We start from the raw sequence: 27,951 nt of genomic DNA, 5'->3' as shown, positions 1-27,951 counted from the left end.
GCTGTGCGCATAACACTGAAAAATGAAACGACTTCCCAACTTAATTGACGACATCCGGTATTAAAAGGAATATAGTAGGGGGCTGAGTAATTAACTATTTTTTTTAGTTATACAATATGTATTTATATTATATTTGCATCAATTTATTGCATATTATTGATTAACCTTGACACGTAAAAATGTATCTATTTGAAGAATATCACAGCTTACACAACTTACTTTTCGTGGAAATGGACTTAAATTTTTGTAATATAGTAACTAATTGTATGATATAAATGATCATTTAATTCTAAATATCAGTATATAACTAAATAAAAAATATATAAATGTAATTAAATAAAAAATAAAAAAATTGAATATTTTTGCACAACCCTGAAGGATTCTCTAACTTACTGTCCAAAATGTATTTGATACTTTTATAAATCATGGTATCAGATCTGGTATTTATTGCTATAGTGCCGAAAGCCAATATATATGGGATTTTGGCAGCCAAAGGGTTAAATATGTATTCGTATGTGCTCAAGTAGTTCTTGTCTATCGGGAAATATATTGTTACACATATCGCAAGTGAAATTTCTGGAATCTTCATCGGGTGATGTAGGCAGTTCTGACATATCGGGAATTGGAATTTTAGGTTTGTTTTCACCAATATGTAGATTACTCGAATCGGGAATGAAGAGGTCCTTCTTTATTGTCAGTTTCGGGGTCTCTGAGGGAGGTTTCTGCTTATCCTTTGCAGCGATGGTATCACTGTGCTTGACGATGTGCGCGCAGAGGTCCTCCTTGTCGGGTAGGAGCTGCGGGCACAGGGGGCAGGGGAAGGGGGGCTCAGGGGGGCCAGAGGGAGCGGCGTGCACCCAACGCACATGCTCCCTCAGGACCACCTTCTGGTTGAATGCCCGCCAGCACAGCGGACATACGTGCGGTCGCTCTCCAGTGTGAATACGCTCGTGTTTTCTTAGTGTACCTCCGTCCCGAAATGCTTTCCAACAATATCTAGATTTAAAGGAGAAAACAACAATTATTAACTCAATTAATTTATGGTAATAATAGCTAAAACCACCTGGTCAAAAGTTAAAACAAAAACTTCTGCACAGGGCATAGCAAAAATCAATGCGGTATAAACTTGATTGTTAATTATATGAAGGCAAGGTACAAAAAACTACATACTAATGTGTACTTGTCCCTTGAGGTTCCTTTTTTATATTATAAAAAATATATATACACACCAATGCATATATAAGCAACTGGGAATTAAATTAGCAATTTTTGTGTTGGTTTTTAGATTTTTTAGATTCAAAATAAAACATTATTTAACCCTTATCCGCAGCCAATGGCGCACAGGCCACTGCATTATATTGACAGTGTTCTCTTAATCGAAATATACATGAAGGTAACAATCCTGCGCTTCAGATACCAGTCCAAGGTAATACTAAAATAAATATTTAAGTGAAAGGTCCCTAATATTTATTATGACTTCCCTAAGAACTACCAGTGCCTCCAGCATGGTACATAGTTAGCGCTAACCGTTACAACACAGAGATGAAAAATATTATTACATATTGTAAAAAGTAAGATACTTTCTATCAATATATCAAACAAACATAAGATTGTTTCAACATTTTTTAGTGGAAAAATTTATTGCTTATCGTTATTAATTTTTTTAATTCATTTGACCAAATGTTTTAAAAACAAGTATGACTGGTGAAAAAATGTTTGCCGAATGTGGTGCTATAAGAATACAATTTTGTTTATAAGTTTTAATGCCGATTCAAAAATATTCGTTGTTTAATTTAAACACTGACCTGCAGCCATAGGGTCTTTCTCCTGTGTGTGTACGCGTATGGATGAGGAAGCCCTGGCGACTGGAGAAGGCCTTGCCGCACTGCGGGCAGGAGTGGGGCGCCGCACCCTCCCGATGAGAGCGGGCGTGCTCCCACAATCCCTGGCGAGACGCAAAGCACTTTCCGCATATCACGCAGCCATGAGGACTGTTGCTCGGGTGAGAAGATAACCTGAACACCAAAAATACAATTAATAATATTGGTATATCAAAGATTTTCCTGAAATTGTGATGCGGCTAATATAGGCAGCAGACGTATCAATTTTATTAATAAATTACCTTATTTGTTCAATGAATTACTTTGTTCCGTTTGGGGAGTTACGCCACTTGTTAAATTACTTCTCCAATTGCTTAATCACCTTCAAATTGTTTTTTTTTTATTTTTTATATAATCAACTTTACATTCTTTTTAACATCTCAGCATAGATGAAGAAAAATATGGAAGTCTGGGCATTTAAAGGGCTTACGACCGTCATAGGCTGGTTTGAGTGACCACTTTACACACGTGTAACATTCATCAATTCTACCCATAGGTAGATTGATCATGATTAACAACCACACTACTCAAATTCTTGAATCTTTTGAATATATATATTGATCAAACTCGGAACACTAGAGAGTTCACTAGAGACATCTATGTCGGGACGAAGAGAGCTTTAACTAAGCAGAAACTCTTTCAACAATTTACCTGTGAGCATCGAGTTCAGTTTGCAATGAAAATGTTTCTCCGCATATTTCACAAGAAAATGTTTTTTCTCTATGTATCCACATATGTCGAAACATTTTCTGTTTGGTTGTGAAACGTTTGGAACAGTGTTGACAAGCGTGTTTTGTAAGTTTTTGTTTCGTCAAATTGGAGACAAGGTGTGATGAATCTTCTGGATCTGGAATTATTGTAAATATATATAACCACTATCAAATTCATACCTGTATAGAGTGGTTGAATTGTCGGGTATACCACAACAATTTATGTTAAAATAATTGTGCATTCACCATTGACTGAATATGTATTTAGCTCTGAAGAATCTTCTAATAAGGAAGGTTTTGGAATTTCTCTAGATGATGTGGGTATTGAAATTTTAGGAGGCAGCGTTTTCTGTGAAGAAGAATACAAAAATGTAGATTTGGAATAATAATGAAATGCTAAAATACGTTGCCAATTCTAACTCCCATGTTTTAGATTTTTTTAAAATACGTACAGTTATATTTGATTTCATATTGCAAATATGATTCTTTTGATTTTGAGTGTCAACAAATACATCTCCACATTTATTGCACTCAAAGAAGTCACTCGAGTAATCTTGGTGTAAACGTTCGTGTGAAATGAGAGCCTTTGCACGAGTAAACGAAACTCCGCAGTATTTGCACATATGCGGCTTCTTTTTGTTCATTAAATCATCCTAAAATAAATTGTACAAGTGTTAGAAAAATAGATAAGCAACTTTCTCCAAAGCTAAATAATACAAATAAATTTTACCTGCATCCCTTCCAAAGATGCCGTCTGACTGTCTTTGATGGTAGCTATCGGGTATTTTAATATTTCTACTTTCACAGGAAAACTACCAGAATTACAAGCCGAGTCGTTCTGATCACTTTGCGCGCATGGAATTCTTTCGTCTCCTGGTTCGTATTCGAGAGAATCTCGCGAGTCATTCATTTCATCAAATTCATTTTGAAAAGTTGAAGGCTGCGTATCGAGTACATTCAAATATGAAGTTGTATTAACAGTCATTTCTTGGGCGATATCCATCGAATCTGGCAAATCTTCTGGCAAACCGAGATTCATATTCCAACCGGAGATATCTGAGGAACTCTGGTGGTAATAACTGGCAGACTGTATGTCCAACTGTGGTAAGAGAGGCGGTAGACTTTGATTTTCATTTGGAGACCATGTACCAGAATATACGGGTTCCAATAACCCTGATTCACTCGCCATAGATGAAAAGTCCGTCAACGCTCTTCCCGGTGTGTATGTGTGTACTTTCATATGATTGGTTAAACTAGATGCCCGGCTATATTCCATTCCACATATATTGCACTGCAGATTACGAATCATTTGTTGGCAAGAGTGACTTTGTAATTCACCTTTAAGCTTGAAAAGCATGCCACAGGATCTGCAAGAATACGGTCTCGCTACTTCGTGACAAACAATGTGATTATCATAATTCATTTTAGCATCAAAAGTAGCCGAGCAAATATTGCATGTAAATACTTTTTTAACACGGCTTTCTGAAAAAATATGGAAAGTATATTTTAATTAACTACTCTCTGTATAACAATATAATCTAAAAGTTTATTACATATTGTTGTTTTGTGAAAAAAAAAAACTTTACCACAAGAAGAGAGGTGTAATTGTAATTCAGTTTCTGTTGGAAAAGGTAGGGCACAGTTTTCACACTGAACGAGAGTGTAAGTAGATTTGATAACGGGATATCTGATGGGGTCTGCGGCTAATTCTGGACTCTCAGTATTTATTGTGTCTCTATGTAATTCTTCTTTTTCACTGTATCCTCCCCCACCTAACTGCCATAGAGCTTCCACTGCCATACTAAATGAAAAAAAGTAATAATTATGTTAATATTATATTTTAAGGAAAATAAATCAGGTTTTGATTTATATTAAAAATAATAAAAGATTATGAAATTCTACAAAAGGAATGCAAACTGAATAAATAATAATTAAATAATTGAAAATAGTACATCTCGGCCACTGTGAAGTCAATGTTACATCTACAGTGGAACCTCTCATAACAAGTTTAATTTGTTCCAGCATCTTGTTATGCGAAACATTTTTTCACATACAAATCAATGAAAAATACGTTCATGCGTTCCAGGCCGAAATAAAACTCAATTTTTTATATTCATTTTATTTAAATGTTTATTCAAATAAAATTACTTGTAAATTATTAAGGAGTGTTTCATCTACATCTACAAACATCTTAGAATATAATTAAGGTTTGTAAAAAACGTAAATAAAAATATGAATTTATGACAAATAATTTATCCCTTTTAACTAGAAAATTGTTTTAAGACATTTGTTTTAGCCGACGCTTCAATTTTTTTTTCAAAATGTGTCACAGCATTATCATTGAATACATTTGTAGCAGGAATAGACACCGTCTTATTAGGGCGATGTTCTTAATGTACGATGCAACAGTTTCCCATGCTTTCACCGTTTCTCTTATTGTGCTAAAAGATTGTTGCTCTGCTACTTCCTCCTCGTCCATTAACAAACTCTTCTCTATAATGTATTGCTGTGAAACATGATGCAACTCCATAAGCTCTTCGGTGGTCAGCCCTTGACTTGAAAGTTATTAAAGGTAGATAGATAAAAACAAATTTTTAGAAATTGAGTAAAAAAAAACTAGTTCAATTAATAATAATGATACGATAATTGTATCTTTAAAAAATATATTAGATAAAATATTGATTATTATTTACCTTTCATCTTCGGTTGCTTCAGAAACTTCATCTTTGATATTTTTTGATGAAAGACTTTCATTCAGAATTTCATTGGGTGTTGGGGAACATACAGATGCTCTTTCCTAATTAAAAAAAAAACGAGTTTTGAGATCATCATCCAATACATTTGTGTTTTATGCGGGTGGTGGGGGGAGATTATTGCGATCCCTAATAAATATGTTTCTCTAGAAATTTCAAAAGGCAAAAGAGTTTTAAGTTTATTAATACATTTAAACCAACCACTGAAATTGCATTTATGTACCGTAGAATGAGGGTTACTTGAACTTTGATGTGTTACTTGAATCCAAAAAAAATTTAGATTGTGGTATCGATCGAAGTATCGTGACAATAAGTGTCACCTGTCAGGGAAACAATGAATCATGTCAATACGTTCATTATTGTAGACCAAATACAATTTTTTTTTTTTTTACTGGGCTCAAGTAACACATCAAAGTTCAAGTAGCCCCGTTCTACGGTACTGATTGAATAAGAGAATATTGATTTCTCTTAATTTAACAAGGGACTCGCGCGAGCCCCTCCGAGCTCCCTTCAGCCCATCGCTGGACTAGATGACTAGAGCATACAGTCTGAAAGAAATGGCAAGGCCACTTACTGTATTTAACAACATGATCGACATAGTTTGGATATCTCTATGGTTAAAAATTGTGTTGAAAATTTTTAAGAAATTTCATTATTGCATTAAATAAGGGCTTAGCTGAGGCCCATGGGGAAAAAGAAAATTAGAAAATCCTCACGGATCTATCAGCGGTTAACGTGAACCTCCTAAAAAGAAGAGCCGATGCAGTATTTGTTCATCCAAAAAGGATAGAAAAACTAGAACAATTTTTCAGAAATGTAATATGTGGAGAAAAATCTGTAATTTTTTGTAATAACTGAGTGGAGTAAATATATTTTTCAAAATTATACAGCATTTTCTCTTATAAAGCGTAACCAATATAAATAGAATATATGAATATGTAAAATAAATGTAACAAGAATGTACCATACCATTACATAAGGGTCAATTGGACCCAGAACGGTAGTTTTCGTTACTTTTGTTTGGGGTAGACCGAGGGATAGAGTTATACAATTATAATACAGTTAAATTAAAGGAACAAGGTATCAAAACATAATATGAAAAAAATTGGAAATATTATCACAAGAGTTTGGCATGTATAATCGATTGTTTTGAAATTTTATCAGGATGAAATAAAAAGCGGTAAAAAACTTACATTGCTATATTCTGTGTCAATTTCTATGTCCAAACTAGACATAATCGAAACATGATCGTTGATACATTCAACCTGAAGTCGACTATCAGCTTCTTCCTTGATAATAATAGACATTGTAAAGTAGAAAATAGTAAATAAACAATATATATTTTGAAAAAATAGTTGTGAAAGTTTATCACTTTCACTCTCCAAAAATATAGACAAAATAGACAGCTTCAACGTGTAAAATCATATTAAATTGTAATTGGTTCTATATTTATTGTTTCATTATGAACAGCAACCGGAATACTATAATTATTAAAAAAATAATACGTAAAGGTTGTATCACTTTTAAGATTAGGTTAGTCAGACATTTTGTTATGTCAGTTGTCATTAAAGTTTTTAATATTCTTATGTTACATTTCTGCTACTTATTGCTATGTTCATACTAATTAATTTTCTAAAAGGGACTATACACAAATATTAAATTTATTATTTGTGTTTTTTGTTTCTTTATTGTTGGCAACATTCAGTTCCAACTGTCAAATATCGCGTGGTTAGAAAACAGAGAAGATATTTCATTTTAATTTTTGCTCTGTAGTGCCGCGGGTCGTCTCGCGGGTTTTTTTTCGTTTTGCGTTCTCGATTTTAATAAACTTTTAATCATTATTTTGTAAATGAAACTTTCGGCCATATTAATATAAATACTTTTATTTATTTTCGCCGAGATGTCTTTTGATCTGCATCCTCCAAACTTAAATGCCGACTTGTATAAAGCGCACCAGGGCGCAAGCTTGCATAAAATGTTTAGTTTTATTGATATACATACAGGTTTGTTTTTTAAAAAAAAAACCTATTTGGTTTTCTTTTTTAATTTACAATTATTTTAATAGTGACGAGATAAAAAAAATAACTATTTTATTTCATACGTATCTTTTTTAAGCATTTAACAGACGTATTCTTTTGTTTTAGATGGCTCCACCGTAATTGGTGCATCAGATCTAAATGGCAGAAGCTGGGAAGGGATGGCAGATTTTTCCCTTTCTCCAAAGGATATGGTTTCGAGTGATAAAGCGAACGTCCTCAATATTCCCATCGAAAACTCAGTTACTGACGGATGTTTCTTAACGGATTCTTCTAAGGTAATTAATTAAATTGTTTTAAATTTGATCAGGGTAAAATTCTTCTTTTAAATAAAATTTTCAGTTTTTTTTAAAGATGATAATTAGTGACAATAAAGTGAATTGAATTGATTTACATTTGACCAGCGTAAAATTCTTTATAAAATAAAACAACTTTGTTTTTAACCACTTTTTTCATAGGTACATTTTTTCTCCAACCGGTTTCGACAAGACCCTTGTCAGGTACATGTTTAACCCTGATGATGAGAAGGTTCTTGTTTTATTTCATAAAGCTTATAAAATGTGCCACAAAGTATCTGCGAAAAACATTTAAGAATAAGTAAAATTCTTCTTTAAAATAAAATATTCTGGATTTTTTTTAGATGATAATTAGTGACGATAAAGGTGTTCTCGGTATTTGGGAAAAAGGCCTCGACTGGAGTGATTTAAGTGGAAGCGGACAGCACACATGGTCTAACACTTCCAAACGTTCAGACCATGATGAAGCTATTCTGGCATTGGATCTCATTTATGGCCCAGATATAGCTCTCACTGGTGGCGCTGATAACTGTATCAAAGTAAGAACCCCTTTGCTTTTTTAATTGGGACACTATTTTATTTTTGATATTTCCATTAGCATAAAAAGTCATTGTCACGCGACAGTTGCGCTTCTAACTGATATTTGATTCTTGCAACTACTTGGCCTGTTCATAGAGGCTTTAACATAGGAGAAGTGTTTTAAATAAAATAATATTGTGTTGAGATACTAAAATTCCGATTCATGTTCAAATAAAACAATTTCCAAGTAAAAGTGAGAGGGGGGGAAGGTAGTACTATCCAAAAAATTATTTATAGAGCGGTAAATAATGGATCCAACTTTTATTGTGCATTTGAGTATTTGTATGTTCAAAATCATTTTTGTATCTTTGATATGGTGGTGTCTCCAAATTAACAAGCCTGTAGGGTAGGTCTCAGTATCAGTGACCCGAATGTAATTAATCCTTTGCCTGTACCACATACGGGCACAAAAATGGGCCTTTGCAGATTTGCCCATAACTGGTACAGGCGAAGAAAAAGCTCAAACTGATTTTACCGTATTATTTTATGAGCTCTATGTGTATGGACTGTAGCAAACTCACCCAATGTCGGTATTATTTTGTATGTTTTGAACATATGTTTTTTATCATACATTTGAAATAAATACCCTGCCCTTTATCTCAATAAAATGCATTCAAAGTCATCAGTCAAAGGGTTTATATACCAGACCAAGATGTTTAAAAACGAGATAAAAGGCAAAATAAAATTAGAGAAATATGTATGTAAGCAAAATAAACGAGGAGGCAGCAAGTTAAAGGGGTCTTAATGATCTTGTCTACAGGGTATATATTGGGGACTGTATCCACCCTGCTGTGGGTTAAATTGTCTCATTTGTAAACATTATTAATTATGATCTATGGCATAGTAGGGTAAATTTTTGAATCACTTGAGTATCGAGGTATTAAGAATAATTACCAGTACTATTATTGTATGTAATTTATGTTGACTTTGTATTGACTTTGTATTATTGACTTTTTCCCTTGCAAATTATTGGTAAGTGTAGTATTTAGCAGAAGCAATCTTTATACAATTTCAAGTTGTTATAGGTAAATTTTGTTAGCAGTAAAAATAAGTTGCATTAACGTCTGTACGACAAAGTAAACTGATAACAATACCGTACTCTTTGTAAAGTATTTGCTTATTTGTCTTAAAATGTTCAACTGCCGGGAATGATTTTTATTCCAACCAAAAAATCATGGGAAATTTTAAATAAATAATTTTCTATGGTTTTTGGAGAATTTATTAAAATAAATTATGCTCGTTTTTTCTAAGGTCTGGGATATATCAAATATGATTCCAACGCTGTCATATAGTCCCGCACACACATACATTATAAGTGATGTCGCTTGGCAACCAGCGTCACAAAGTATCTTCTTATCCGCCTGTTTGGATGGATCCGTTGCACAGTGGGACAGAAGACTCAATGATAAGGAACCAAATGGTAATTTTATTTATATTCATGTTATCACTTTTTAATGGCAAGTTATATCAATTTTTATTGTACAATTTTAATTCTACATGATTAATTGAAGTAGGTAACCCATATATATATTTTGATAACTTTTATGTAAATTACATTATTTTTTGACATCTCAACATAGATGAATAAGAATACGAAAGTCTGGGCATTTACTGGGCTTACAGCCATCATAGGCTGGTTCAAGTAATCACTTTACACACATGTAATATTCATCAATTGTACCCTTGATTGACAACCACCCTATGTAATCAAATTTTTAAAACTTCTCTAGATATATTGATCAAACCTGTAACACAGTTTGCGTGAGTTCAAATGTCAAAAAAAAATGTAAAAAATAACTCCTAATTGGAGATAATCCAGATTTGTAAACAAGTATTTGGACACACTAATTTTAAATTTTCTTCTCTGAGCGATTTAATGCTAAATAACATAGATTATTTATTTTGATTTCAGTTTACACTGGACCTGCTTGCGCGGCTCGATGTGTGTGCTGGTTATCAGATCATATATTTGCAATAGGATACGATAATGGGGATATCATTACTCACGATAGTCGTAGCGCAGTTGCCGATTCCAATATTTGTACGGCCAGAAGTAACTACCCAATTGATAAATTGGAGTTTTCTTCAGAGTAAGTATTGCTTATAATAATAATAATTTTGGATCATTTATATAGCGCCATTTTCGTAAAATACTACCTCAAGGGCGCTTATACAGAATGGATTATGATGTGGAAATGATGATGATAAAAAATATATACATATATCAAAGTAAAACGTCGTCAATCCGCTGAATTTGAAGGGGGTAAGTGGAGTCGCCGTATTATTGCGCCTTCTTCTCGGTCTTCTTGGGCTGCAGCATGGCCAAGATGTTGGGCAGGACGCCTCCCTGGGCGATGGTAGCGCCGGAGATAAGCTTGTTGAGCTCATTTCATTGTGGATATTGAACTTCAGATGACGGGTTGTGATGCTGGTCTTCCTATATATATTAATTGTGTTCTGAGGCATGAACACACTAAGGACGGGTGTTTTTTATGCCTGCGAACTGCTGGCTATGGGATTTGATAATTGTGTACATAAACAAAGAGATTGGTATATAATATTCATATAAAAGCATGAAATGAATCTTTTTTTTTATTTTGAAATGAGGCCGGCGCAGAAGGTAAATATACCCTTTCCGTCCTTAAGCATCAATTGACCGAACAGGTAGAAATACCTTCCTGTCCTTAGTGCGTTAATAATATGTAATGTGCTGTTTTACGCATTAATTATTTATAAAAATGTAATCTCTGAAATGAATGTGGGTGGGGCTAAACGATGATAAATGTGCAAATAGAAAACTATGGAAGAATGAAAATGTAAGATTATTATATAATTGTAATTATGATTAAATTAACAAAGTTCAAGATGGTCTGGATACATAAAGTAACAGTAAAGGCTCAGTTTTTCAAAGAACTATAATTTGAATTTTCCCATAAGTATAAATGTATTTCTAAATTCAAGTCTCTCCAACGATTTTTCTTAGAGAACTTTCTGAACCACTGCTTTTGTTACTTTGCCAACAAGAAAATATGAATTCCTTTCGAAACATCACCCTATGCATCAGTTTATATTTTTAAAAAAAATGTGATTTTTATAGGTATTATTTATGTGCTGTTTTAAGATTGTAATTTTACTAACATTTTTTTTCAGCTCAAATTTGATGGCTGTCGGTGGAGACTCTAATAAAGTGTGCGTTTACAAGTCTGCAAGTGGCGATCTCAAATTAGTTTATCAAGATTCCAAACATACAGATTATGTTAGGGGCTTAGCTTGGGACAAAACTGACAAAAGTTTATTGTACTCTTGCGGATGGGACCTGGCTCTGGAACATTGTGTTACCGAGTTAAGTTGAGTTCCCCAGAGATGAATAACAGTGATTCATTCCATTACAATCGTTTTCATCGTAATTGAAACAAGAGTTTGCCGTTCCAATGATATTTGCATAACATTCAATAATAATATTTGCCGGTTCAATGCCACCATTATTTATCAACATAATTGATATATCATTACACTCTTGTAAAATGAAAATGAATTGTGAATAATATAGTTGGCAAATTTCCTAATCTTGTGTTATGTTTGTGTTAATATCGTGTTGAATCATCCGTACACATTCTCACCTCTTCAAAACTTAAAAAGGCTTTTATAATATATTTTTAATACACATTATTGCAATGTTTTGTTATAAGTTTAATATCAGTTTCAATTGTGTTTAATTTTTGTTGTGAAACTGACAGAATAAAAAAATAGTCAAAATATATTTTTATAAAAAAAAAACACATTTTCAAAAATTTGTCACAACACAATGAAAAGTAAAAACACAATGATTTATTTTGTACAATTACTTTTGCATTAAAAAATAAATGTTTTAAAAAAAAATTGTTTTGTATAATTTGTATAATATGTGAAATACAGGTGGTGGCAAAGTACAATACATAGTAAGATAATCTATTGGTGAAATGTATTTCACCAAATCTTTTTATTATTTTGATGTTGAGTTATTTATTTATTAATCTGGGTTGACAACCTGTTGGATTCATCTCGATTTTCTTCCTTTGGTTTTACCACAAACGTAACCATATCCTTTAGTTTTGATTGCTCCTTGAGTTTGGTGAAGATTTCTGGGGTGACTTCTAATAAGAATGACATACGACGCCTCTCTTCCAACCTCTCCTCCTCCTCCTCAATTTCCTGTTTGGATAATTTGACTGACGGCATCCTGCAGGGACACGGCCCTTTCTTTGCCAGTTTTGCATGCTTTTTAATCATTCCAAATGCCGTATCTAGGAATAAACAATTATTACATTCATTTTAATAGTCTGAATAACAATATAGAATAAATAAATGACTAAAAAAAGAGTTCAATTTTGAGGTTACTGAAGTAATGTATTTATTTTAACTGCAGACAGTTGGTAGAATTCCATATTGAATTGTTGGGTAATAAATCCAAAATAAAACAAGGTTTGTTGGATTGAATTGTACATTTATTTATGTATATGTTAATACGTGACGCGTTTTGTCTTAGGACATTATCAAACACGGTGTTTCAATGTACAATTCAATCCAACAAACCTTGTTTTATTTTGGATAAATTATCCAACAATGAAATAATGTAGTTGGATTTATTATGTTCCAAGAATTAAAAAATATTGGGATGTATTTTTTTAATCTGGCGTGGAATATTACTGAATCTGATTACTGACAAGAAAATAGTGTAATTTTTAAAATTTATTTCTTTATTTTTTTAAAATGTGTTTTAACAAGAAGTGTTAAAACACTTCCTCTTTCAAAAAGAGACTTTCCTATTGCGCCCTGAGAGGGTCGCACATTGGTACAAATTACACTTCCCTGTAAAGTGAGCCTTATTATAGTTTAACCATCAAACTTTATTTATCCATTTTAATAATGTACACTATTGTTTTCCTACACACATATGATACACAACAAAGAGTATTTGTACAATCGTTAAATTTATTTTGGTGGTTAAATTATAATGTTTACTGTCTTGTAAAGTAAGGCCAGATCGAGGTAAGATACTAGGGTGAATCTAGCAGGCAAAACAGGACTCAAATTAAGGTGATATTTTGTGCATCTTTGTTACATTTTACACCTTTCTGTGTTACAATTTAACCTTTTGCCCACATACGGGCAAAAAAATGGGCCTTTGCTGATTTGACCATACCTGGTGTGGGCACCCTGGCGAAGAAATAGCTCAAATTGATTTTATCGTAGTAACGGTGGTAGTAGTATAGTAGAGTTATGTTCTAAAAATATTAGACGGAAAACCTTTGTGTATCTAAGATCAGTTTTAAAAGTAGTTTAAAATTCTCTAGTTAAAACATTCAATTAAAAATTATAAAAACTGAAAAAATATTATTATTTAATGCCTTTCGCGCATTATTGGCGTTATTTCATTATCAGAAATAAAAAAACCTGTTTTTTTTCCAAATAAAATCTTCATTACAACTCATCAGTCAAAGGGTTAAAAAAAGATTTTTCGCAAATAGTAAAAAGAAAATGATCTCTTACCGATATCATCTCTATTTGCATTTTCCGCGGCGATAGCGAATCTGATGACATATTTCCCTTTCAGTTCCGTAGGAATCATGTGGATGTCTTTTGTTTCATTTAGACGCGTTAGCAATTGCTGGTTTACTTCATCTGACGTGTCACGCAAACGGAAGCAAACTAGACCAAAATTGACTTCGTTGCAAATTTCAAAGCCCCCGTCTTGTATCATCAGTTCTTCCATATATTTTGCAAGTTTTATATGATTCCTTTGATAGTTTCGGATTTTTTCAAGGCCGTATGATCTCAACATGTACCAAATTTTGAGAGAGCGAAATCTGCGAGTTAGAGGAATTCCCCAATGCCTTAAATCGTACGTTAGATTGGTTTTGCCGGCATCCAAATATAGCGGATCGATTATAAAACTCGAGCAATAATTTTCCCTGTTTTTGACCCATAAGCAAGTGCAGTCGACATGAATGAGGAACCATTTTCCCGCGTTTGCAGAAAATGAATCGGCATATTCAATGCCGTTTACATATTTTCTCAACTCCGGACAGATGAGCGCAAATCCGGCATACGCGCCATCAATATGGTACCACACACCATATTTTTTGCATATTGGTCCAATTTCATCGAATCTATCCATAGATGTACCCGAAGTGGATCCAAATATTGAATTAACAAATATCGGCGTAAGTCCTTTAGCGATGTCTTCTTTAAAAGCGTTTTCGACTGTTTCCCCTCTCAGTTGGAAATTTTCATCCGTCGGAAGTATTTTCACTCTCAGCAGAGCGAGTTTAATTCCCTTTTCAACGCAAGAATGTGATTCCTCGGAGCAGTAAGCTATTAGCTTTGGCAAAAAGATACTTTCGTGAGAATCGTAATCTCCATTTCTAACTTTTTCAATGCCGGCTGTCCGAGCCGCTATAATGCAGTTGTAAATGGCTTCGCTGGCTGAGGTTTGAATAACTCCACCGCCTTTGCTGGTGCTCAAGAAGTGTTTTGGTAGATCCAAGGCTTCCGCGAGCCAATCCATCATGATCACTTCTAGCTCGCTACATGCCGGGCTTGCGGTCTGAAAGGAAACACACTGAACGATAATAAAAGGTCGTTTGTATAGCTGAGAGCTTACTAATTTATGCAAGTCCTCTGTTACTGGATAGTCGGGATATTTTTTACTAGAACTAGTTTTGCTCATCGGTACTAGTGGGATAGGTAATAAAGTTACAGCAATATTTTCTATACCATCTCCGGAAACATTATTCTTCTTCACCTACTTGGAACTATTCTCATATCCTGAAAGTATCCTTAGGCTGTAGCAGTCAGTCACTTTGTGGTAAAATCTATCCATTTTTAATTTAAATATAACTTGGTAAATACCACTATTTCTGTGACAACGTGTGTTGATGCATTCTTAAGAGAATTCCACGTTGTTAGTGATTGTTAGTTGAGAACAATTTTCTGGAGTTTCTATTACCCGTAGAATCTATGACCTTGGAAATAAGGCTACGACGTTGTCGATTAGTACATTTAGTCAAATGTCAATTATTCCGTAAGAAGGGTATTTATTTAAAAACTTTATTTGGGACGCCACAAGTTCGCACCTGCGTATAGTCTGATCGCATCGCTTTCAAACAATTTTTTTTGTGGTGGTTTCAATAGGCTACGCCAAAAATTATGCAAGCTTTTGACAGCTCCCCAAATATCTCAATTAACAACATCGTAATCTTAATTAAAATATCAATCGCAGTCCAAATTGTAAACAAAAGCTGATCGATAAAGTATATGCAGAAAACTCACCCAAGAAAATGGGACTACTCCTAATGAGCTGGCGACCATTTCTCCCATGAGCGACGCGAAACTCGCGCCAGCCGCGAAGTACGCGAAGAATTGAGGGTGTTGCCAATGCGTTATCCCGGGCAGGATGTGTTCATCCGTATCCTTCAGGATCTCGTTCCAGTCCTCCGGTTTCTCAGGAGCAGTGCTCGGCAGCAAGGACTTCAGGTAACCTGGTCTCACGCTAGGGTACACTTTCCGACTCGGAATCGATTTGTGAAATTCGCAAATATAGTCGACGGTTCGTTTGGCATTTTTCCTAAACGATTCTACATCCATTATTTTTTATTCTCGTTTTAAAAATGTTTTGAAAATAATACGATTACTTGAGAAATTTATACGCGGTGTAAAAACTTACAGCTACACTCTTGTTTTTTTAAATGATCAAAATTGGAAATCCGGAAAGCAAAGAATTTAAATAATAACATTTTGTAAGTTTTACAACGAGTGTTTTGTCTACCGCCGTAATTTCTAGGTAGGTAGTTAGTAGTTAGCCAGCCTGGCTGAATATGTTACCTAGGATGTAGAGTGCAATTTTTAATTTAAGTTTTACTTGGTAAATATCACTATTTCGAATGAGATTATACTATTTCCACTCAGATCAAATCACACAAATCACAATTAACACACTTATGGAAAGGCGCGAAACCACAAGATCAAAACACAAAAACAAAAAAAAGACGTACCTCTTTTAGTCAAATGAACATTGATTATTCTATTATTATCCTATGTCCCAAAATGAAAAATGGAAATTAACTCACCGGGAATGTAAAATATATGACTTATGTTTGTAATGTGTTGTGAAATAAATAAATAAATAAAATAAAATAATAAAAGAGCTATTCATAAATAGATAATGGAGGTGAATAGATCTGAAACAGATCGCGTCATCGATCATGTCATAAACAATTTACTTTTCATATGATTTCTTAAATAAGTTTTGTAAATTGTAAATAAAGACACTTCGCTCACTCCTTTCAAGAACGCCATAAATCAAAATACTTGATTTTTCAGGAGAGCGTTTTTAATGTTAAAGATTATAATACAATGTATGAAAAATAAATATGAAGCCACTTTTGAACTTTTTACTGTGCAACAGATCTTTTTAGGTAAAAGCTGAAGGTTTTTTCTTCATTTGAAAAATATTTAGTATATTTGAAAAAACAATTAAACAATACCTTTTCTTCAAAATGCAAAAGCTACACTTTCTGCACTGTAGCGGGTAAATATAAGTTAAAAATATGCCGCTTTTGCTAGGATATAGTACATTTTCTGGGCATTCCGAAAACATGTACAACTGAAAATTGTAGATTTTTGATTTATGACGTTCTTGAAAGGAGTGAGCGACTTGTTTATTACCAGTTTACTATAGTTATTTTTTAACCACTAGTTTCAGTTTATATTTAAACCCGTAGATGAAAGCACCTGTAGCTTCCGAAACCAGTAATTTAAAATTAAATATAATACTCAAGTGGTAATAAACAAGTGTCTCTATTTACAATTTAACCATGTCTTACCCCAAAGTAAATGCTGAAATAAAAAATAAATGTTTTGTAAAATGTGCCCTTGGCATGGGAAAACCCTGTGAGGACATTGGGTGCGTATAAGGGTGAGAAGAAAATTAAGTAATTTTAGGAATATACGGATGTCCGTTTCTGTTTGCGTGTCGCTGTGTAGAGATTAACAACATTTATGGATGGCTGAATGAAACTTCTTTCATGAGATCGCTGAACCGATCGGTGGCTGCGTGATGATTAATTTACTTTTTAAGCTGTATTATGTAAACGGATACGAAATTTCATTGTTTCCAAATAATCCGACGGTAATGTTAATTCTGTGTAATCTGAAAGTAGAGTGTGAGAAAATGATGGCTTGTTTTTGTGAATAAATTACAAAAATGAAAATCGAGTATTATAAAAGTTCAATTTTAAATATTGATAAATTAAAGAAATATAATTGCGAATATATAATAATAAACATACTTTAATAACCTTCCTACAGATATTAAAAAAAGACATACAAATGCTAAAAAATAAATTAAATGATTTATTTACATGTTAATCGAAGAAAAAAAAAACACAAAAAAATATATCACCCACAAACATAAACAATAATTAATAAATGGAAGTCCCTCTCCAAGCACAAGAGCTCTTAGTCTCTTTATTGGAGAGAACAGTGTTATAAGTTTTAAGATAGTAAACTAGAAATGTCAAGAAAATTAATTAAATTATAAAAAAACTCTTGTAACTATATCAAATAAAAAAAATATATTTAAACCACACAATATATAATATTTACGCATACATAAATTACCTAGTGTGGTCTTCACGAAATATTTTATTTGTATAATTATAATATCTACGTATATATTTATGTAGTAATATTATTTCTACTATAATAATAGTCGAAATTATATAACTACATGAATATAATAATCATATAAATAAAATAATCCATAAAGACCACAAATAACGTATAATAATGAATTTACAACTAAAGGCGTCGGCGTCGTCTTAACACAACGACAATAAAAAAAGGTTGTGCATGGATCTCTTATCTTTTTCTCAATAGTCACATATTAACTTTGTTGTGTATATTTAATTCTTTCAGTTAACATAATAAAAAATAATATGGAAAACTGTGTTTACGATTATTCCCAGTACAAAATTAATTACAATAATATTTACGTACGTGAAAAACGGTAAGGAAAGTACATTTGATATATGCAGGTGTAGTGGAAAAGTTACTAGTAATGTATGATTACGTCACTCGGTTTCATTTGGGACACATTGGTTGGTAAAATGATATTATATCGGTCTCCACACGTATAACGCAATTTCATAAAATGCAAATAAGAAATCACTCTAATAAATATCGTACCAAATTGAAGTATAATGTCGCAACCATTGTGACAAATCAACGGAGGTAAATTCAATCGAATCGTTTTCTTAAACTCAATATAAACATTCTCTTTTGTCTGGTCTCGGTTCAGTCGCGCATGGTTGTCGTCTGTGTGATGGTCGCGGTTATTTAGTGAAAATTTTCAGAAAAGTAAGAGAAGAATTTGAAGCTAATAAAAGAACATGAGTGAACTTAAAGTGGAAGTGGCCTGTTTTGCATATAGACAACAGTGAAATTACAATTCCGGTAAATTCTATAATAAGTAGCATGTGAACAGTGAATAATTCAAAATGTGTGAAAGGATTTTAAAAGTGCTATTCATAGGATCGATCGTCACATCGAGCTCGGCTAACGAGAACGAGTGGTTTAGGCCATGGGGGTCCTACAGCCACCCTGCAGCCGCTCAAGGACTTCGCGATTTCGATCGAGAGTTTAGTGGATTTTCATTTGCATTCAGTGATCCGACGTACGTGGCTGCCGGTACTCGTCAAAATCAACATGTCGCGTTTGCTAACCCATTTGTGGCAGGAGTATCCCCCAACAAACATTATGTTGCCCCTTATACGTTAGGTTTTCCTACAAAAAAAGTGTACCCCTACCAGTATGCCAATCCGTATTATGGCCCTACAAAAAAAGTGACAATACATCCTCCTCCCAGGAATAACTTGAAGCCTAGCTACGTCAACCCCAAGCAACACTATGCGCCAAATTATATGCAGTCGCATGTCGCGAACCAGAAATATGTTGTCCCCAGAATAGCCGGTACACATGCGAATACTTATATTCGACCGACAGCTGTAGGGGCGGAAAGGTATGTCGCCAATGCGGCGCCTCCTCTGAAAAGCGCCGCCAATCAAGCCTATCTATATAAAACGCCAATAAACCACAAACCGCAGTCGACATTCCGGCCATTTGTTGCTGCTACGCCCTTCATAAACAAATATAAAGAAGATCCTATTTTGCATACAATAATAGGCGACGTTAGAGATAATGAGATTAGGCTAAAGAAGAAAGAAGAACCACCTCCGAAATTTGTACACGAAGATGATAAAGGTGATTCCGATGAAAACTCGCAACAAAACGAAGGTATATATCAAAACCAACAAAATGAAAATTATAAACCCGAGTATGAACACTATGTTCCTCACAATAAACCATCCTATTATAACCACAATAAACCCAGTCAGCAATTTTCAAATATACACGATAATGTAAAACAACGTTTAGTATATCCGCGACCAAATTACGAAAATATAAAAATTCACCCTGGTGCTTATGAGCCTTTAAAGCATCACATTTCCACATTGAAACAAGAACAAGGAAATAGGTTTAATGATGGTAAAATTGAATATCCAGCCCAAAAGCCAAATGACGACGAGAGAGAAGAGAGTGATTCAATCCGAGAACCCGAGGGTCACGACATATTCGACCGTCAAAAAACAGAATTCGATGGTCAAAAGGCAAATTTTAACCAAAATTTCAATGCATTCACTGACGAACATCATCCAAATGTAAAAGTTCTATCGGACACTCCAGAATACTCTAATAGCGACGAAACAAATTCAGACGGTGACAATCCTGAAGATTTTGTTCCCATTAAAATGTATGCGCAAGTTCGCCATGTCGAAACCATGAAGCACTTACCGCGTGAAGCTGCGTACGAAGATGCTGTAACCTACGATGACGTAATAAATGCACCGAGACTGAGAGAAGCTATCAAGACGACCAAAGCGCAGATTGTCTATACGGAAGAAGGGTACGAAGATGGTGCTTACGATCATTCGGGACACTTGAAGCACGCTTCACATCACGAGGGACACGGAGGATATGTCAAGGGTAACAATAAAGGGGGAGGACAGTATAGAGATGGTGGCGGTGAATCGTACGAAGATGGCGGTAGATCGACAAACGGGCAAGATATTTCCAAAGGGAAGAAGTGGTTACTTGACGTAGGAAATGACGAGAAATTTGATAATCAAGAAAGTTTTAGCGTTAAAAACGGGAATCATGAATCAAACGATGAAGATTTAGACGAAGCAGGTTCTGAAAAATCTGGTTCCAGAAATACAACATATGCTCCAAACGAATCCGCCAAAGGAAAAGTAAATTCTTTCCATATGTCTGCTACTGTTGAGAAAAAATACGAAGGTGATCCATTCAATTTCAGTAAAATTAAGACGGAAATCCCTAAAAATTTCAAAAGTCCGCAAGTTATAGGTGATCACTTAAAAAAAGCACTGGAGTACAATTACGGTCCTGATATTTGGAAAAAAGTCAATATGAGCGACGAAAAGAAAAATGATCAAATCCCTACTTATTCTGACGTAGAGGTTTTTAGAAGTGATTTTAAAATGAACGATGGTCCAAAACATGGCGGGAATTATAAAGAATACAGCAGTTCAGATAAAAAGGCAAATGGATGGAGAAAACATAACGACAAATATTTAGGAAAAAATAATTGGTCCGGTCTTGAAAATTCATTCGAAATTAATCGAGACGGAAAAGATTTTTCCAAAAATGCGTACACAAACGACACAAATAGCAAATTTGTTGGAATAGATGAAGCATTAGTGTCCGAAAATTCCAACGAACCATCTAATATAAATTCTAAAAATAACGATGACCTGATAGAAGTATTTCAAGAAACGTCAGAACAACCGATAAGGTTTTCAGAAAAATTACTGAAACTCCCAATTAAGTACGAAAATACAGAAAACAAATATACTAATAATCATCTCAAAAAGGATAGAAACATTGCGTTCCATTCTCCCATGCAAATATCATCAAAAGTGTCGGATTTATCAGATGCCGGTAAAGACGATCAATTTCCGATAACGTCGGAAGTGGAAGTCTTCAGAGCAGATTTCACGATGAACAGGGGTCCGAAGCATGGAGGAAACTACAAGAAATACCCAAGTAATAAGAGGAAAAGGTATCAAGAAGCCGCTGAATTGGACGACTTAAATTCATTCGACGATTCTTCGAGAAGTTCTCTTCACGGTGGCAACTACAGGACTGTCCGAGAAGAGGCGACTACAGAAGATGTCGATCACAGCGACTTCGAAGGGGTAGTTGATGGTAACGGTTATTTATCATCGAATAATAGTTTTATTCATCAAAAGTCAGAGTAATATTATTTTAGATAATTTATATATTATATTTTCCATAAAATTTTTCTCAAAAACAAACCGAATATAGAATCCACAGTAACTTACGGTCATAAATTCATCAAGAAATTATCTAAATGTGTGTTATACAAATAAAAAAACAAAAATAATTGTTTTGTACCACGTAAAAGCATTTAAATATATATATATATATATATATATATATATATATATATATATATATATATATATATATATATATATATATATATATATATATATATATATACATATATATATATATATATATATATATAAATATATATATTTATATATATATAAATATATACATATATATATATATATATATATATATATATATATATATATATATATATATATATATATATATATATATATATATATATATATATATATATATATATATATATATATATATATATATATATATAGTATATATTATATACATACATAAAGGTCGGACACATGGTTCATTTTGGTAGCCATAATATATTTTTTATACAATTTTATGTAATAAACTGAATTATTTATTGATTTAATGTTTTTCATTCATTTAAATATACCTACTACTTTTATAACATAAAATAGTTTTGATTGATACAAATAAATAAAAATAAAAATTCATATATAACATTCCTGCCCAGAACTTAAAGCGCAGTAAGAGCATATATGAGTACAGTATTTGTTATAGCAATGCAAAAGATACAAACAAGCATTGATTGGAACGGAATCAACAAACATCAGTGATATTGACTATGAATTTTTCTTTCAAAATGACAAAATTTTGCTAAAACATAAATATCAATGCAATTTTTTTATACTTGTTAGTAGAGCGCAACAAATATATACCTAGTATTTGATCTTACCGTGCTTTAGGCAGTGTACGTCAACATAGTTCAATTAATAAAGACTCGTCTATTTAAAATAAATAATTATATGTAGAGTAAACAATCGACTGTGTCAAAGATTACTCACCATCCTTCAATATACAGTACAAATATTTACAGTCGAGGTATGTGTATTTATCTACATAAAATAGTAGGAAAAAAACTCAATCTTACTACAAATATCAGATTGCTAAAGGTAATGTATCGCAGACAAGCATCTTAAGTAGACACTTTGCTGGTTATTTCTTTCAAAAAAATCTGGTATTACGAATTGTTATATTATTCGTTCATTTCTCATTAACTTGGTAGAATAATATGATGATTTGAATATAAAATAAAACACTCGTATAAGACCACTTTTGAAATTAATAATGTAAACATGACCAGTTTCGGGAATTATAAACGTTCATCCATATTAACAGGTAAAAATACAAACTCACATACTTTGTATTTTCACTTATTGATGAGAATATATGTTGTTCTTGAAACTAGTCTTGTTTACATTATTGATCTCAAAAGTGGTCTTGTACAAGTGTTTTATTTTTAAAAATTTAAAGTCAACATATTAAAACGCAACATATGCAAGCGGTAAAAGCGAATTCTTACCTTTTTTGTAATATGGCTAGACAACAAGGTTTAAAATTTTATTTATTTAAACATGTTACATACATAAGTCACATATTCAATATTCCCGATGAGTAATTTCCATTACTCATTTTGGGACATGGGATTAAGGTTGACAATAATGAAAAATATTTGAGAAAGTAACAAACAAAAAAATACATAAAACACAGGGTAATAAAGCAATAAAAGGTACACTAGTTAGGCGTATAAAAAAACACAAGGTAAGAAGCATGTTTAAACGATAAAAAAAAAGAAAATATAACTAATCACTAACACTTATATCTTTCCATAAAGTATTTTTTTCAGTTCATTCATTTTGGATCCCTAACTGGGTTTAATTTATATATACCAGGCAGCTGGTTAATTTGGGTATAGGCAATATATTGTAAGGAACACTCATCAATTTAAGAGTCCCGGGAGCACAGACCAGAAACAAAAATTTATTTAAAATCCCTAAAATGCACACGAAGTCCTACCAAAATTCATTTTTAAATCGAGCCTGCGATATGTGCAATGTAATACTTAATGAAATAGACATCAATCATGTTTCTTTTAATACGTTTAAATATAGTTGATGTCTATTTGACAAGTTGATAAAAAAAAAGTTCTATTATTTGATAAAAACATGTAATGTAAGTTTATTTATGTGGTTATAATTTTATGTACATGAGAGTTTATTTTTATTTTTAGATTACTTAAGCGAAAACCTCTAATTGGAATGTTATTTTAATTTTTTTATTATATTTTGTTATTTTTGTTAAATATTCTGTTGGTTATCCAATAAAAAAGGACCTTACTCCATACTAAGTTGAGTTTATCGGCCCCACATGTATTTTATTATGTCTTCGTGTATTATAATGATGAGTTTCTCTGTTGAAAATTGTTTTGGTATGAAAGTTTTTAAAAAGAAAAATTAAAGTAAGTCAAGAGGCAATGCTCTTGACTTAGGTACTTTTTAAAAACAATCAATATTTCATATATAAATTAACTCATTATCTACGTTGTGTACTAAACTTATCTGCATCGAATAGTTAAAGCATTATCTGCAATATGGCATCCCAACCCAGAAAAATAAAAATAATGACACTATTTATCTACCAGTTCACTATCGGACATAACAAGGACATGACCTGAAGTCATTGTAAAAGATTATAAATAGCAATAAAATACAAATATTGTCCAATTAAAAAAAGCACTGTTGGCATGTGCAAGGAATAACAATAATTTAATTTTAAAATAATACACTTTCTGCGATTACGTTTCTATGATTTTATTCACATTTAATAAACACATAAAGGCATATAATAATAACAAGTCTAATATCTAAATAAGTATTTTTAAGATTATAATTAAAATAATCAGAAAATTATTTATGTACACACCTACGTACCTATAACACAATTAGTATTTATGTATTTAAAATTTTTTGATGTGCCTGATAATTAGGTTTTCTGCTTATATGGCTAGGAGAGAGTATGTTGACTTTTTATACTATGTTAAATATATATATATATATATATATATATATATATATATATATATATATATATATATATATATATATATATATATATATATATATATACATATATATATATATATATATATATATATATATATATATATATATATATATATATATATATATATATATATATAAATAAATATATATATAATTTACGTATAAATAATATAATTTGACGTTCTATAAATACAATAATACATATCGCTTACTCCTTTCAAGAACGTCATAAATAAAAAAAAACTTGATTTTTCAGGAGAACGTTTTTAAAGTTTAAAAATATAACGCAATGTATTGAAAATAAATATCAAGCCACTCATTAAACTTTTTACTGTGCAACAGATCTTTTAAGGTAAAACCTGAAGGTTTTTTCTCCACTTGAAAAATATTTAGTTTATTTAAAAAATTAATTAAATAATACTTTTTCTTCAAAATGCAAAAACAACATTTTGTGCCCTGTTACGGGTAAATATTAAGTTAAAAATATGCCGCTTTTGCTGGGATATAGTACATTTTCTGGGCATTCCGAAAACATGCACAACTGAAAATTGTCGATTTTTGATTTATGACGTTCTTGAAAGGAGTGAGCGATATGAGGTGTTGGTAGCAAAAATATAATTTTCCAGCGAAGAGGGTTGGTTGAAATATTTACGACGAAATGTCGATATTGTTTTGAAATTCGTTTTAATGTTAACTCTGTTATTTAGAGATCGTTTTAAAATGTATTTCTTCTTTCGGAATAAAATTTATGATATTAAATTTATATTGGCTTTTAATACATTCAATGTAAGTGGATAATTTTCCTTTAGCTCCCAACATTCTCGTATTATTTAGAAATTTCTACATACAAGTAATAAATGTATTTTATGATTATTATTATATTTAATTGGATAGAAGGAATATATGCACTGAGGTAACTACATATTTTTTTAGTATTTGTAAATAAAAATGGACAATCACCCGGAATAATCAAACACCGCATGTGATTTTTACTTACATATTAATCGATAAAATAAAACAAATAAAAAAGAACTGAGCATGATATTTTTTGGATGATTAAAAAATGTTCAAAATGTATTTTAATAATTTTGAACAGGATTATTTTCACAAAATTTATATGTAACATGGATCATTGATTATCCTGTTATTTTTTCATCTTATTTTCCAAGGACAAGGATATTTATTTTTATATTTTTTATTTATATTTATTTTATGGACAAGGATATTTTCAAGGATATATGAACAATATTTATCGATATTTTATCATATGTATCAATCAATAAAACACATAATTTAATTATTTATTCAAAGAGTGGTTAATTCAATATATATATATATATATATATATATATATATATATATATATATATATATATATATATATATATATATATATATATATACATATATATGTATATATATATATATATATATATATATATATATATATATATATATATATACATATATATATATATATATATATATATATATATATATATATATATATATATAAATATATATATACATAAATATATATATATATATATATATATATATATATATATATATATATATATATATATATATATATATATATATATATATATATATATATATATATATATATATATATATATATATATATATATATATATATATATATATATATATATATATATATATATATATATATATATATATATATATATATATATATATATATATATATATATATATATATATATATATATATATATATATATATATATATATATATTTATATTTATATACATATATATACATATAAACATACAAACATCTACATTTTGCTTATTATTTGAATATATTATATTACCATTTAAAAGAAGATTATATAGATTTTTCTAATACTACTTTAAATTGAACATGTTTATTCCTAAGATTTAGACGGGCTATTACATAAATGCTAGAAATTTTGAATCGGCAAACATGGCGAAAGAAGAAATGTGCTCGCAATGAATGGTCATTGCGAGCCACGGGGCTCAGCTGAGTTTATTAGTTTATTGGAGTATTGAGTTATTTATTGGAGTTGATGGAGTTCTTCTTGGCGTGCTGGATCGGGGAGAGGCGGCGGGGAGAGCGCGAGGCATCGCTGTCCGGGGAAGGAGAGCTCCCCCGCCTCACCTGGCCGGGACTCTTCAGCCTGACCATCGTGTCCAGGTGACGGAATCTTAAAACAGTTTCAATATCAGCTGCCTTAAAAACTACATTTTAAGTGTGTCCAAATTTAGGTTTGTCCTCTTAGAAGATATTTATATTTTCATTTCTTGATTCGGCAGTTACTTTGTGGTAAAATTTTAAGTTACAGTAGCGAGCACTAGAATGTTTCCAGAATGAAAATTTCAGTTTTTAACAATAAAAATTGTCGCGTTATGAACCTATGTAATTTTATTTGAAATAAACATGTGGCTTCTTAAATTATATGAGCATTTTTATTTGAATAAACATCTGGCTTTTTAAATTATATGAGCATTTTTGAATTTTGTGCGAATAAATCTTAAATCTACAAATTAACTACAAAAATATATTTTTTAAATGTTCTCTAAATACGCACTTTTTTTGATATATCATCTTTGAACAGTGTTGTCAAATAATTTGAACTGAAGATCTATCAAGAAATCACAATTTTTTCATTTTTTATAAAAAAATTGATATTCAGTCCCGAAACATTTCAGTGCTCGCTACTGTATAAAATGGAAAATCAGAAAGTTTGTGCCTAAAATCTCATTATTTATTAACTTTTCAACGATTATACAGTTTCGTTGAATTTGCATTTTATTAATTTTTGGCATAATCCTGAAATATTATTTAGCGAAGCAAAACCAGATGTTGTTTTTAAAAACAAATAAAAAATGCTCTACCCAGACTGAAATACTAAAAAAAAACTAATAGCAATTCAACCCACGGCCTTGCCAAGCGCGTCAATCAAAAAAAGAAAATGAGACAATCTGAAAGTACATACTCGAATAATGCTATAACATGAAAGGTGACTTTTACTAGATTTTATTTTCGATCGAAAACAAAGCTATGAAAAAAAGATCGAAAACAAACTCGCGATGTTTTCGATAAACAGAAAAAGTTATTTCTTCAACATAATGATTTTTTCCTACGCCAAAACGAATTGATTAAGTTTGGTTAATTACATTAGTTTTGCTCAAAGAAACTTTCTTGGTAAATATGAAGATGGGTGAGTTCAATCACTATACCTCATTGCATTTTACGAAA

The 27,951-nt window shown here is 31.6% G+C and overlaps 4 protein-coding genes across 4 annotated transcripts in view; 1 reads left to right on the top strand and 3 right to left on the bottom strand.

Moving 5' to 3' along the window:
- Positions 1 to 351: 351 nt before the first annotated feature.
- On the bottom strand, positions 352 to 6,910 carry LOC148304080 (uncharacterized). Its single transcript, XM_088268847.1, has 9 exons — positions 6,537 to 6,910; positions 5,284 to 5,387; positions 4,177 to 4,391; positions 3,321 to 4,072; positions 3,043 to 3,243; positions 2,837 to 2,939; positions 2,532 to 2,727; positions 1,806 to 2,015; positions 352 to 996 (listed from the first exon to the last, which is right to left on the bottom strand). Exons 1-9 carry the CDS (start codon positions 6,648 to 6,650, stop codon positions 498 to 500), a joined length of 2,394 nt encoding a protein of 797 aa, XP_088124973.1. The 5' UTR covers positions 6,651 to 6,910; the 3' UTR covers positions 352 to 497.
- A 129-nt stretch (positions 6,911 to 7,039) lies between these two features.
- Positions 7,040 to 12,243, top strand: LOC148304079 (methylosome protein WDR77-like). Its single transcript, XM_088268843.1, has 6 exons — positions 7,040 to 7,346; positions 7,488 to 7,657; positions 8,020 to 8,214; positions 9,506 to 9,674; positions 10,167 to 10,344; positions 11,405 to 12,243. Exons 1-6 carry the CDS (start codon positions 7,244 to 7,246, stop codon positions 11,604 to 11,606), a joined length of 1,017 nt encoding a protein of 338 aa, XP_088124969.1. The 5' UTR covers positions 7,040 to 7,243; the 3' UTR covers positions 11,607 to 12,243.
- On the bottom strand, positions 12,134 to 16,230 carry LOC148304078 (aromatic-L-amino-acid decarboxylase-like). Its single transcript, XM_088268842.1, has 3 exons — positions 15,566 to 16,230; positions 13,784 to 14,840; positions 12,134 to 12,537 (listed from the first exon to the last, which is right to left on the bottom strand). Exons 1-3 carry the CDS (start codon positions 15,878 to 15,880, stop codon positions 12,257 to 12,259), a joined length of 1,653 nt encoding a protein of 550 aa, XP_088124968.1. The 5' UTR covers positions 15,881 to 16,230; the 3' UTR covers positions 12,134 to 12,256.
- Positions 16,231 to 26,512: 10,282 nt separating this feature from the next.
- Positions 26,513 to 27,951, bottom strand: part of Tdc2 (Tyrosine decarboxylase 2) — a 28,906-nt gene continuing 27,467 nt past the window's right edge. The window contains exon 12 of the mRNA XM_088268826.1: positions 26,513 to 26,896. Within this exon, the coding sequence (XP_088124952.1) occupies positions 26,743 to 26,896 (154 nt within the window). The 3' untranslated portion in view covers positions 26,513 to 26,742. The remainder of the gene's footprint in view (positions 26,897 to 27,951) is intronic.

Source organism: Brachycentrus maculatus, unplaced genomic scaffold (assembly GCF_059751285.1).
Source record: "Brachycentrus maculatus isolate JH-2025_06_01 unplaced genomic scaffold, ASM5975128v1 h1tg000334l, whole genome shotgun sequence".
NCBI classification, from domain to species: domain Eukaryota; kingdom Metazoa; phylum Arthropoda; class Insecta; order Trichoptera; family Brachycentridae; genus Brachycentrus; species Brachycentrus maculatus.
Note: the sequence above shows the minus strand (reverse complement) of the source record. Positions and strands in the feature narration are given on the sequence as shown.